At 39.5% G+C, this 14214-nt stretch overlaps 1 protein-coding gene across 3 annotated transcripts in view; it reads left to right on the top strand.

The window, feature by feature from the left end:
* Positions 1-44: 44 nt before the first annotated feature.
* The window catches only part of scara3 (scavenger receptor class A, member 3), a 29837-nt gene continuing 15667 nt past the window's right edge, over positions 45-14214 (top strand). The window contains exons 1-2 of one of the 3 annotated variants that reach the window (XM_037750678.1): positions 45-474; positions 7089-7175. In XM_037750678.1, coding sequence (XP_037606606.1) covers positions 7172-7175 — 4 coding nt within the window. In that variant the 5' untranslated portion in view covers positions 45-474; positions 7089-7171. Of the gene's footprint in view, positions 475-7088; positions 7184-7615; positions 8128-14214 lie in introns of those variants that run through there. The other 2 variants (XM_037750679.1, XM_037750677.1) reach the window with 2 other exon arrangements.

Genomic DNA, 14214 nt, shown 5'->3' with positions numbered 1-14214 from the left:
TACATGACGTAGACAGACGTAAGAAGCCGTTAGAAGCAGTTAGAAGAAGATAGCTACTGCGTCACCATGAAGGATGTGGATTATCTTCATGATTATCTTCTACAGCAGACATTTAAAAGTCTGTCTTTTGAAGAAAAACTTTAGTTTATACTCCTCGGTGCCCACCAGTCGCGGGATATTGTTTTAAACCAAACTGCTGATAATCAATAATCAGATTTAAAGGAGTTCCAGCTAACTGCTAACGTTAGCCTCCAGGAACAAAATGGCTAACTGCTAATGCTAGCTTGTCAGAGAAGAAGCGTTTTTTCTGCTTCCCCTGTGTGTTTTTCGGAGGAGTTCGTACCTGGTCAAGAAGAGGCTTTCAGGAGCTCAAGCATCTTTCTGAGAGGATTACCAAACATGAAAGCAATTTGGTAAAATTGGGCAAACAGCTACCCCAACTGACAGCGCTGAGACTTGAGCAGAAGAGAACAGGTGTGTGGTAGATGTGCCCAGTCAGATTATGACCTGTGTTACACTGTGTTGGAAATGTGAAATAGCTTTATGTCAAATTGTGTAATTTTCTGTGAATTGTGTGAAAGTCAAGTAAGATGTTTCCTCAAGACAGAAAAAAGTCAAGACATATTATAGCCTAGTACCTATAGAATATGCAATTTGAATTGCTTCACCCAATATTACCTGTAACTAGAGTAAATTTACATTCTTCAGGTTTTTACTCAAAGCTGAATCCCCTTTTTTTTTTACTTATTTTTTTTAAAATAAAAAAATAATACTTGTCAGAGAGGTACTGTTGCTGGCTTGCCCTATCACCTGTATCACCATATCTGAATTACTGTGTGAAAATGTTGTTGACACCTTATTGTTGCCCCACTTTAGCAGAAAGTCACTTATTTGAACATTTCATAACCTTCATTAATGATGTTTAATGTTTGTGTGACATGAATGTCATATAGGGAAAACAAGACACATACTGGACCATAAATCACTGCACATTCTGTATTCTTCACTTGTATCACCATATCTGAATTACTGTGTGGAAGTTTGGGGTTTAACACTTATAAAAGCAACTTACAACCATTATGCATACTACAAAAGAGAGCGATCAGGATAGTAAATAATGTGGGATATATAGGAAACACGCGAACACACTGTTTTTAAAGTCACATGCATTGAAATTCATGGATTTGGTCATATTTAAAACCGCAATAATTATGTTCAAAGCAAGTATAAAACAAATATAAATCACTTTAAAAAGCTATACAAAAAAGATATTTTTGGGAGGTATATGGTTTAGGGTTGTGTTAAGGATTGGTTTATATCTACTTTTTAACTCCGGATGGATATGTGGATTGTAGATAAACTTGGGATGCTGTTCATATATTTAATTTGGGATGTAAATAAATCTTATATATTATATTATCATTCTATGATATATGAGTTATTAGAGGAGAAGTGAGAAAGGGGTATAGGGAAATATAAGTTTTACTTCTACCTACGCCTTTCGAACACTATTACTCTTGTTTTGTTTGTTATTATTTTGTATCTGTTTTTATTTATTTTTATGTTCGAAATAGTCTTTCATTCATTCATTTATATTAAACTAGTATTTTCACTATGATTAATTTAATTTTATGAGTAACACTCCTGAAGAGTTACTCCATTTCCTCCACCATAAGAAAAAAAACCTTGTGATTTTATTTTGAAATCTGAAAACATTTTCCTTTAGTTATGGTGTTAACTATACCTAACTTGATGCTTGTGAGCCTGAGGATTTTTCCAGAAATTTTGTAATTTATTGGCAGCAGCAGTCAGAGTAACAAACAGTTGATTCATCCTGACCGTGACTCATTATTTAATAACTTCACTTTCACGTGTGTTTATCTGCATATTACCAAAAACCACATTATATGTGCAGTTTCACAACAGTTTCACACAAACATATGTAACCTATAGGCTTATAAAATAAGTTAATTGCAAAATTCATAATAAGACCTCTTTCACAGCAGACATGCTATACCAGTAAAAGCACAGGTGTAACTAATATCATTAACGAAGGCTCTACTAAGTGTCCCAGTAAGCAATGTTAACGAGTCATGCGTAACACCAGGAGCCTGGAACTGGGACATCTAAATGCAGTGCAATCATCTTTGATGTTATTAATTACACCTGCACTTTTCCTGCTCTTACAAGTAAATATTTTTGCTGTGAAAACTCTCTTGTTTTTAGTAAAATAGCAGAACAGTGTGAACAGAGGGGTGTGGGAGTTACTGAAAAAATATAAAAGGAGTCATAACCTATTAACTTTCTTTAAAAAAACAAAGACACAACACAAAGCTAGAGTCAGTGTTTTGTTAATGAAGCTTGACCTTGAGACTGTTCTCATTGAAACTCAGCCTGCACCAACATGTATTACAACTTTCTGTAAGTGTGAGGAGGCTTTTGGGAATTCAAGCACCTGTCAAACAAAGTATTATTAATGCTGAAGTACCTTCAAACAAAACAGTAATCCTTATTAACAACAAGTGAGGGCTGTGTCATCTAAAGGGGATGGATGTTCCAGTAAATCTCACACACACACACACACACACACACACACACACATGTTCATACGCTCACAGATTCCTTAGTTCTGTGTCAGCATCAGTCATCTCTCTGCAGAGTTTTGCAGATGTTCAAAACTTGTGATATTTGTTATGTTTTGACAAAGGCTTTGGTATCTGTGAAACATGCAAATAACTTAATGGATAAAGGATTTTAAGCTCTCCACTTCTGGAACAGTCAAGTTCTTGCAAGATTAAAAAAAAGATGATGTAACCTTAGATAATAGACAGCAAGGTTTGGTCGTTTTGTGTAGATTTGAATTTTTTTTTAAATATACTGTTTTGAACCACCAGGGAGAACCTTATTTACCCTCGTGGTTTTGTGGGTGGTTAAATCCAGTGGGCAACCTCCAGGTCTGAAACGTGAAGCCAGAAAGTTAATTATAACCTTTTTTGTTTGCCTAAAAATGTTGAACTGATCATCCAAATGTGTAGTTGGACATCTTTTCCCAAAGGTTTCCATCCTATGTTCAGTCATGTTAATGATGATCTCTTTCACAAAACAAAATCAAGTGAAGTGAATTCTACTCTCTGAGTCTGTTAGAGCATATTTCTTTTAAGGATCTGTCTGTCTTGTCCCTCAATGTAAAAGCCAAATGTGACACTAGGTGGCAGGAGCTCCATTCTTATACAGTAAATTCTCCTCCCTAGAGATACCATCACTGTATACATACAGTAGTTCAATTGTTTACCATGCGTTGGATATTTCCTACCCAGTGATTATAAAAATGATTTGAAAGAATAATATCCAAATATAAATATTTGACTGCTGTTTTTTTTCTGGCTGTTAACATTTCAGTGTTGTTCATGCCCGAGTCACTTTGAGCCTGTTTACAGCATCTCACTGGATCTAAATAAATCAGAAATAGTGACCAGAACATCTGTGTTAAGATAGTGAGGATGGAGAGAAAACTGGACGTAGAAATGTCAGTGAGACAGTGTGAAAAAATGTCCTCTATACTCCGTCCAATATGGCCCCCACGTATGAAATTCCAGCACCCCTCATTTAACAGCGGCTCGGCTGCTGTCATAACAGCAGCTTTAGTTGATTTAATCTATTAAACAAAGTTTCTATCCATTCAAAACATGGCATGGCAATGACAGTATTTAAATCACAGTGATCATGTGGTGAGCACAAGCCAGATGTTCATTTTAAAAGTATTCAATCACTTTGTCATTTGTTTTTCTTTTTCCATCCCTCGCTGTCACTATTTCTGAAGACTTATTTGCATCACGACGTACTCCGGATGGACATTCATCATCCCGAGATGATGTTGTTGCAAATCTCTGTCAGACAGCAGTGCAGGAGACAGGATTCTTGGAGCATCTTGCAGTGTTTATCCTTTGTGATAATTTATGGTCACACTAAACTCACACTCACGGCGTGAAAATTCCTGAAAAATGCTCCTCATCCTATCATGTACATGCAAAACTAAAATGACTAAAAGATGCTAAATGTAGAATTGTTTTTTACTCATTTTGAGACAGTATAGTTACTGATATCAATTACCAATACCAGAATGTTGCTACAGGAAGTTTCTGATAAACACTGGTTTATTTTAGGCTCACAAATTTAGATGGTGATTGTGCAAGAGCCTCGCCAGGATAAACACGCTAAAGAGAAAAATGTTTGTTTGTAAGATGAATGTGGAACAAAAGGCCCTCTGTGTCTTCTGTATTAGCGATTATTATGTTGGTGTTAGTAGTGACGTTGACTAGTATAACTAAATAAGTTCACTGCACGTTTTCATCACATTAGGAGGTCGGTGAATGTGACAGGTTGCCTATGTGCTTGCATGGCGCATGACATGTTTCTGAGATGTTTTTAAAATGTAACTTTTGTCCACCAGATGTTGAAACTAAATATACTTTACACATATGAAGGGGGAAAGACCATGGCAACGGAGCAGCAGCTAGGAGTGTGGCGGAAGTTATGGCGGAAAATCCTAAGAAGCGTCCAAGAAAAGTTTCTGGAGTGGATGCTCCAAATAAAAAAAGAAGCTTGGCGTTCAGAGGAAGGATTAAAGTCGGGCTGTCAATTGATTAAAATATTTAACCACAATTAATCACATGATTGTCCATAATTAATCGCAATTAATAACAAATTAATCAGTTGAAAATGTACCTTAAAGGGAGATTTGTCAAGTAATTAATACTCTTATCAACATGGGAGTGGACAAATACGCTTGCTTATTGCAAATATATTTATATATTTATTATTGGAAATCAATTAACAACACAAAACAATGACAAATATTGTCCAGAAACACTCACAGGTACTGCATTTAGCATAACAAATATGCTCAATTGATAACATGGCAAACTCAAGCCCAACAGGCAACAGTCAGTGGTGGAGACAAAAGTTCCACTCTGCAAGTTTAATTTATCAAACTTCACACAGCTCTGTCTGTAGCTACAAAAGATGCCAAACCCCAACTGTACACTTGAGTCCAAGTCTTAAATCTCTACAAGTCCACAGCTCTGTGTCTCTAGCACCACCACTGATGTGAGAAAAAAGTAACCTACCATCGACTACTTCCTTTGTTTCCGTAGTTACCAGTAACTTGCGTAATTTAGATTTTAACATCACACGTCCAAGAGTGCACTTAAACTTGCTGGCCTCGAGATTTGTTCAGTTTGTGTTGCTCAGTGTTGACAGTTTACCAGCCGCAGATCCAGTGTGACTAAACTGATTATCTGTTACGTGACCCTTTGCAAACTTGTGTTTTGCTCCACTTTGTCAGTGTGTGTGTGTGTGTGTGTGGGGGCATCATGTGCCGAGCTGCTCTAGTGTTAAATTGGCCAACCAGTGAAGTGGAACCATGTAGCTCTGCAGCCAATCCTCAGCCAGCGGCATGGATTTCAACATTTCAACACACACACGCAGAGAGCTCTGAATGAGCCGCTCTGCTGGCTTCTAACACAAAACATAATTATCACCAGGCTTAATTGGTCCCGCTGGTGGTACTGAACGACGTGGTCTGACAGGCCGCAGATGAACTTCAAACATTTGGACGATTCTGGTATCAATTTAGGGGAAATCGTGTCTCTGCGTGGATGCCTGAGTATGAGTGTGTTGGAATGTGCTTGAACCGAGCTGATTAAGAAACTTCACGTTCTGATCAAAGGTCGGTGGCTTTGTGATCGGAGTCCAGCTGACTGATGCTGGCCATTAAATTACCTCATGGGATCCTCGTTTTTACAAACTGCAGCCAAAATAGCCAAAATAACTTGTAAAGGAAAAGAGAGAGAAGGAATTGGCTTCAAAGCTATTCAGGGATGTAGAAGTAATCATCAAAAGGGAATTATTCACTCAGATGTAATGCAGAGCAATTTTGCAGCGCTGAAATGCCATGATAAGAGTGTTTCCTGTAGTAATGATTGCGAGGAATGTCCTTTTGGGGCTGGAAAGTATTTATCTAATAGTTTTTCTTTATTGTTTGACCATTTGTTGACTGTACCCTGTTCTTTGTCATGATGATAAAGACCCGGTAGGGCGGGAAGTGCCAGTATACTGTATAAAGTAGTTAAAATTAGCTCCACCTTTACCAGCTGCAACATTGAAGTAATACACACGTGAATACATTGATTATTACAATTCGATAATATAATGTGTATTATTCTGAAATAGTCCATTCTGCATAATGAGTACTTTTACTTTTGGTACTTTAAAGTTACTGTGAGGAACTTTCAACTGGTAACAGTCTCAATTTAACACTTTTATCTCTACTTTATATGACTGACATAAGTAAACAAGACCATCAGCGAGAAGATTGGCAATTTCTATATAGTTATTGTTAATGCTTGTCATCGGTGGCACTGTGTCCGATTCCGGCAAAATCTGACAAAATCATGCAGGTTCACCAGAAACTCCTTCAGCTCAGACTCCAGCAGGGCCTCCAGCGGGGACAGAACCAGATCTGGCTTCGCTGCCGCCTTCGACCCTGCAGTCTGAGCTCCGGCAGGAGGTAGAGAGCTCCACGTCCGGCAGTAGCTGCTCCTCCTCCAGCCAGGAGCTTCGCCTGACTGCTCCGCCTGTCCCCGTTCGGAGCCAACACCAACACCGTGCCGTATTGTCGGCCGTGCTGGAGGGAAGGAAGACACGGGAGAACCAGAACCAGGACTACGCGCGTCAGATTGTCAGAACCTGCTGCAGAAAGATGAGAGGTTTTCTAAAGGGACACTGGTGCTCGTAATCACTACCGCTTTTGTCCACGGGGACCGCCAAAATCAACACAAAATGAAAGTTCCTCATAGTAGCTTTAAGTACATTTTGATGCTAATACTTTGTAAAAAATCTGAATGCACGACTTTTACTTGTAACAGAGTATTTCTACACAGTATTATTGCTACATTTAATTAAGTAAATGATCGGAGTACTTCTTCCACCTCTGCTTCAGTCTCTGAAAATACACAGCAGCTGAGTTTTGTGGATGAGTATGAATATAATAACCCACCATAATACACACCCATCTTCTTATTTTACAGTGAGTGCAGGAGAGGAAATTAAGGAGCCGAAAGTCCACGATGCCAGACAGCAACTGGAGCTGCCTCGTCAGCTGGAAGGCCGGATGTGTGCGTTGGTGAGAATATTACACCTGCTGCTTAGTCTTACACACTGGTAGTCGAGGTTAGCGGGATCAAGCTGAGAAGACTGCGAGCTGGTGCCAGATAGGGATTATAGCTTTGACATGTGTGCGAGTGAGTGTGTGTAGGTGTGTGTTCACAGAAACTATTTTCCTGTCTCGCAGGGCCAAGGCCACAGATATTCAAGGTGCTCGCACCACAATGTTCAAACATTTGTTAGCAATTAGCCTCGGCCACAAAACTGACTTTCAACAAAACACATGGACCCTCCCACCCTTTTCTTTTTTTTCACCCTGTCCCTTTTCCAGTCCCTCCCTCATTTTCCAGTTTCTTTGTTCCCCTCCCATCTCTCTCTCTCTTTCTTACCACCCTTCTTCTTTTTCTTCATCCCCTCTCGCTCCATTTCCTCCCTCCCTCTTTTAAGTTGCACATGGTTTCTGTCTGAGGAGGTTTAGTTTTCCTCGGGCTCTGGATGGGAGAGGGATGATGCCAGAAAGCTGCAGGCAAACACACATGTTCAAAACTTAAGAGGAGCTTTGACCATTTCCCTTCAGCACTAATAGACTTGCAAGAATATTTGAAGTAATCGAGAAATCAGGCAGTTTTTTAGGTTGCACAGGTGCATTTTTTTTGGAATAACATTCAATGTGACTGAATCCTGAAGTGTTTACTTTTTGTTCACCAATTTTCAAATATGTGGAAGTAAGACATTTTGGGCCTTTGGGCTTTTTATTCTTTCTTTGGAAAACTGGAAAATGTTTCACGAATGAGTTTGCTGGCACCTCAAAGGTACATTGTTGACTACCTTTGTTGTTCCTGGACACTTGCTTTGTGGAAACAAAGGTGAAGAGGACTGCACTATCACCACCATCAAGTTGAGCATCAGCAGACTAAACCACAAGTTGTTTGTTAAGGATTCTTAAGAGAGGAATCATGAAAGGTAGAGTAATTTCTCTGGTTTCTTATTATAATGTAATTCTGAGCACCTACAAATCCCATCGTCCTACTTTATAGTCGTGCAAAAAAACATTTCTTACTAATACCTGGGTGCACTTTCCAGTGTGAAAAATACTTCAAAGTGTAGACAGGAACAGTATGTGTCATTGTGGCATGCCGGCAGGCACCTGCATGGGGCACCAGCGACCACATATGCTTCTCATCTGCTGTGAATCTTGGCAGCGTGGATCCTGAGAAAGTGCCGGTTTGTTGTTCTTGGATGTGAGACTTTGATCAGTCAGCTTTAAATCCTCCCTGCATGTGCGTGCACACCACAGCCCCATTTCATAAAACATAAAATGTTCCCTAGCCCTGCCTGCCAATCTGCCGCAGATTGAGTTAATATCCCCCTTTAAAGGAGAGCGAGTGAAAACATAACTTTTGAAATTGAGCTTTTTCACAACATGGCATGAAAGGAGAGCTGCCACCGGCTTTGAAGAGGGCTCGTACAGTACATGGTTCCCAGACGTATAGTATGAGAAGTGAAAGGCTGACAGATGGGAGGATACAGTGGGAAAGAGGGGGAATCAGGAATAAATCCCACATGTTGGGGTTGCAGCTTTAAAAGATGTTAGGAAGTGTTGACATATTCATTACCAACTGTAATTTGGCATATGATTATGATTATTATTGTTGTTAACTGAAAACTAACTGTATTGCTTCCTCTTTTTAGTGCTATTTTAACTGACCATTCACTAAACCCAATATAATACTTATTATACTAGAACAAAATAGCTCTACATTGCAATAGGGAATGGGAATGTGAGGGAAGATGCTGCCTTGAGTCGATACAGTAAATTAACTCCCAAGAACATATACAGTCCTCTCTTCGGCCAAACAGTACAGGAGGTCTGTTAATGTTTCCAGCCCTGCCGACCAGAACTAAACATGCTGCCTCATACATTCCTAACAGGGCTGGAGAAGAGGAGGAGGGGGGGAGTCAGAGGAGGTGAGGCAGGTGTATGGTTGGCAAAGGAGAAGGAAAGAGTGAGTGAAGGGGAGAGGAGAAAGGGAGGTGCAGATTTTCTTGTTTTGAATTCCACTTTTGCTGTGGCAGCGTTTTAAATTTACAGTCAAAGCATTTTGAAATTGGATTGAAAGGGGAACCTGTTCTTTTTGTATGCAGTGTGCACTTTTTCATTTATTTTTGCTCACTTGGATTAATTGTCTGAAAAGTTTTTGCTGGACTTTTTCCTGGTTTTCCACCAACTCAAGCAGCATACATATATAAAAATGTTGAATGTGCAGCAACTGGATATTTAATTAAAAAGGTAGTGGTGTTATTAGATAGATAGATAGTAACTTTATTGATCCAGAGGGAAATTCAAGCTTGGTTAGTCATAGCAGCTGTTTATTTTTTACTAGGTTTTCTTCATTTTTATTCAGATGCATTGGTGATACTGTTTATGTAACGTTTATACTGATAAGGCCAAAGGTATGTGGAAACTACTGTCCACACACTTTTGGTGTGGTATCCCTTAATTCCAATTAAGGGAAGTGTCGATTCTACAGCATACAGTGATTTTTCAGACAATTTTCTGCTTCTAACTTTGTGTCAACAGTTTTCCTGTTTCAACATAACAATGCCCCGACGCACAATCCCATTATTGGGTTGGTAGTTATTCATAAATCCATGGCTAACTGTGTGTAAAGTCCTTCCAAAGTTCTTCGTAACTACTAGCTAGTTTCAAAGTAGTGATTCAGGTTGCACCATGAAAACTCAAAAACAATCAACGACGTAACAGTAGCATCACAATCTGTTACATAACAGATAGATTTTGAGCTGACCATTCTTAGAAAATATAGGTATGACTGTGTTTTATTCATGCATACATAGAGAAATGTTTTAGAGTTAGTTGTATTCATGCGTGCTGAATACCTGGGCATTCTAACTTAACCAACGCTATTCTGGGAGTGGGAGTTTGTTTTCGGGATAATTGGCCGTCGGATAATCGGCTTTCGGTCCAATGGGATATTTTTCGGACTATTGGAGTAATGGGCCATCGGAACAATGGCATGGCCCCTAAATTTGACTGAACAGCTGGTGCACCCTTGTTAATTCAGGTGTCCTCATAGTTTTAACCAAGAAAGCTTTTCTTATTCTTATCTTTATTCCCATAAGAGGGTGAGCCTCTGAAATTAGAGGGCAAGTAAAAAAAAAAAAAAATACTGAGAAGACTGCGAATAAAGCATTAGAGAATATTGTACACGCCCTTTTGGCCTCAAAGCCCTGTAAACTTAACCAGGCTAGTCTCCGTGTCTCAGCCTGGCTGCTGTCCAAATTGGTTTTAGTCCTGAGAAAACATGATGCGTTTATGGGATCGTGACTCTGAAAGTCTCCCGTTTCACTGCCGAACCACAATAAAAGAAAAATGTTCTTGTAATGGCTCGTCTATAACTTCAGCTTCGCAGTCCGTAGCAACACATACCAGGCGTTTATAGTTTTGCGTGGAGACCACACATTCCAGTCAGAGGGCACCTAAATGGCTTGGATGTCAACAGAGGTTTGGAGAGGGGCTCATTTGGCTTTATGAGTTGCGGTCAAGACCTCCACTCTGATCTGGAGCGGGGCCCATCTCGTGACTCCTGGTTTCACTTAAAGCTGGGACTCGCTGAGGTTCTTGAGGGGAATTTTATGGTCAAAATAACTTAAATGAATTAATGAAAGACAGGAACATGAAACAGCATGACTTGTTTAATAATCCATTTTTATGTGATTTGCAATTCAAATCGCTTTATGGAGCGATGTGGTGAGGTTACAGGACATTCAGGGCATTTTTCTCACCAAGGAGAACATTTCACATGATCCCCTGGCGAAAGTAAAGTCCAGAGGGGGAATGAAGGGAGGGACAGGGTGAGGAAGGGGTTTGGAAAGTCCAAAAAACCCCTGAGAGAAACCACCACAGGAGAACCACGAGGGTTAGCTGACTCAGGCCTGGCGCTGCGTTCACAAACACCAAAGGTCCTGATGGTGAAAGGATGGAGAGAGGAGGGCTGAGTTACTCCATGTGGGTGAAGAACAACATCCTGATATTTTCATTTTTATTTTTTGTACACTCTAGTCCAGCTTTCACTCGCTCAACAATCCTGTTGGTAATTCTGTAATTGATACCCACCGTCACCTGTACACGTGTCCCTTATGGAACTGATTAGAAACAATCAGAAATGTTTGGAAAAGCTCTGTAAACTAACCGGTAACATGTCCGTCTCATATCCTGTGTGTGCTGTTTTAACTTGCTGCTTGCCTTGATATTTTCATAGGTGCGGTGGCTGGTCTACTGTACACCACCTGAACCAGCAACATCCAGTACAGTATACTGACTGGAACCACAGCAAGCTCCCACCTGAATGGTTAAGAAGATAATCTTGCTTTGAAAGCCATTTTTGAGTGGATTTTGTGGGGATTCATATTTCGTATTCTCTATACTTTTTTCTTAACGGCACAAACTTGTAATAAATTGGGAGTTTCGGCCTGATGAATGCCACCTGTTCATGAGGAGGTGTGCGCCCCTGAAAATGCCATATAAGGTTAGCTGTTCAACTCTTGGATCAATCCAATCATGCAGATCACAAACACCTGAGGGATGAATGTGTTTGTGGCTTGTTCTGCTTTGAGATGGTGATTTGATAATACCCGACAAAGATCTCTTGTTAGATTTGCTCTTTTAAATTAAAATAGCTGGGAGCAATCAGTCCAGTGCAGATCTTATATTTGCCAACAGTTTTGGGAAGAAGAACAATCACCTATGGGTGTAATGTTAGGGTGTCTACATTCATACTTATGGTCATGGAGTGCAACATTTAATAGTATTGTAGGATTTCTGTGGCTAGCAGCAGTATTATCTTCAGTCCAGTAACCTCGACCAGTGCAGCTGCTTTTAAGGTTAATTATAAAACTAAGGGACCAGGTGTCAAAATAACACTTAATAACTTTGTGATATAGCTACTAGTCAAAAAAAAGGTATTCTTGGTGGCAGTATATGTATTTTTTCCAGACCTTGCTGTACTTTTATTGAATTATCCACTATTCAGTACTACATCCTTTGGAAAAAAAAAGTCTTGGAAATGTTTAGTTTTGTTGGATTTTGTTTAACCTATTTTTCAAGCCTCTCATTCAAACACACATCCTTACAGTATATTTACTTCTTGTCACAGCACACTTGCTGCAGTGTGTACTTCAACTTTTCCATCCTCAGTCTGCCTCACTGTCTGGATAAACAGCCAAAAACAGGTCTGCTTTGGTCTTTTCTGCAGAACACTGAACTGCAAATATTCCATAAATTCCACATTATAAATTCAGTTGTATTGTAGGTTTTCCATAAAACGTATTCTTCAATTTGTCACTGACAAAGCTTTAATGTTGTCACAGGTGTTGTGCATTTTACTGGTCAATTGTTAGAATCTGTTTTGTTGTCTATTAAATTATTTTTAAGCTTCTTTATGCTGCAGAATTTGGTCCCAAATAATACATATTCAAGGTCCCCTAACATTAACAAAGTCTATTTTAACCCAAACTATAATTTTTACCTAAACCTAGTAACCAAACCTAAACCAAAGAGACAGAGCACAACGCGTCATACTCTTGCATACTGTCAAAAGGCAATCACAGAGTCTTCCACAAGCTGCTAGTTTGACAGCTTTGAGTACTAACAATACACATTTTTGTTGTTTCTGTTCATCATGACATGTAAATGTCCATAATAATAATATTTTTGGGGGAGTGGCTTTGGAGAAGCGCCTGAAGGGACAGTGTTAGTCAAGTCAAACTTTATTTGTAGCACATTTAAAAACAACCGCAGTTAACCAAAGTGCTGAACAGGCACAAAATACAAATGAATACAGAGCAAACAACAATAAGAACAGAGGAAAACAATGAACATAATGTGCATATAATAGTTGTAAAGGAATTGCAGCACAGAAGAAGATGAAGTCAATATGTCAAGTGTTGCCGACTTGGCAACTTTCTTTCTAGATTGAGGGACTTTTGGAGCTAGTGCTGCTGGAAAAGAGTTGGCAACAGTGTGTTATCTGTTAAACACGTCATGAAAGGTTCATGCAGATGCTCCATATTTGTTTAATCTGTGAGTAAATGCTTTGCTGCACCAAATTTCTGACCCCATTAGTAAGAGCAAGTGTAAATTGGACAAAGAAAGTGTGTGTCCACTGATTACAGTTTTCAGTAGTTTCACAGTGTTTTGCCACTGCCTGACTGTATACAGTAGGTGTGACCTGGTAAGGGGCCGTGTGGTGCTGCTGTCAGATCAGCTCCGTTCTGCTCTGTGAGTGTTGGACAGGTCGACTTCCTCACTAACGAGACAGACATGAGCGGTTTTTCCACAGAGAGTAGGGAAAACATGAGGGGAGAGAAAAAGAGAGAGGGAGGGAGGTGAAGGAGCAGAAAAAACGAGGAGCAGGCAGATATTTGAGGGTGGATACTGATGGGGAGATTTTGGAATTTCAGCTTCCAATAGCAAATAATGTGCTGACATTCAAACATTTGAATCTGGCCATTTTTACGCCACAGAAGTCCAAAAAAAATGTGAGGAATTCGGTTTTCCCCCTGAGATGTATTTTAATCAGGGTGGGAAAGTCTCTGAAACGAGATTTAGACCATATGGGACAAACTCTCCACTGGAAAACAGAATAATGATGGTACGGTATGTTGTTTTATTACATACTCTCACTGCTTGTACCTCTCTTTCTACTACTACTGCCTTTAAATTGAAGTTGTGAGTTTACATTTTTAGTGATATCTTTTAAAGAAACAGTGGATTATTTTGTCTGTTCCAAAATTTTAAAGCTTTTTTTGGCAGGTTGGGGACAGCAGTACAAGTCGTAAACACGTCATAGTTTCACCTTATAAAGTTGATGAACATGTTAGCAAACAGTTTCCTATTCACACATCCAGGAGATATGGACATTAGCATTAATTTGCTCTGTGTGTGAGAACAATATCTGCTGTTTGTTGTTGAGCAGGTAGTGTACAGCAAGTTACTGTCAAAATGTAATGTATTACATATTACTAGGTACT

Source organism: Sebastes umbrosus, chromosome 18, assembly GCF_015220745.1.
Source record: "Sebastes umbrosus isolate fSebUmb1 chromosome 18, fSebUmb1.pri, whole genome shotgun sequence".
Taxonomy (NCBI): domain Eukaryota; kingdom Metazoa; phylum Chordata; class Actinopteri; order Perciformes; family Sebastidae; genus Sebastes; species Sebastes umbrosus.
This window is presented reverse-complemented; position numbering and strand designations above follow the sequence as displayed.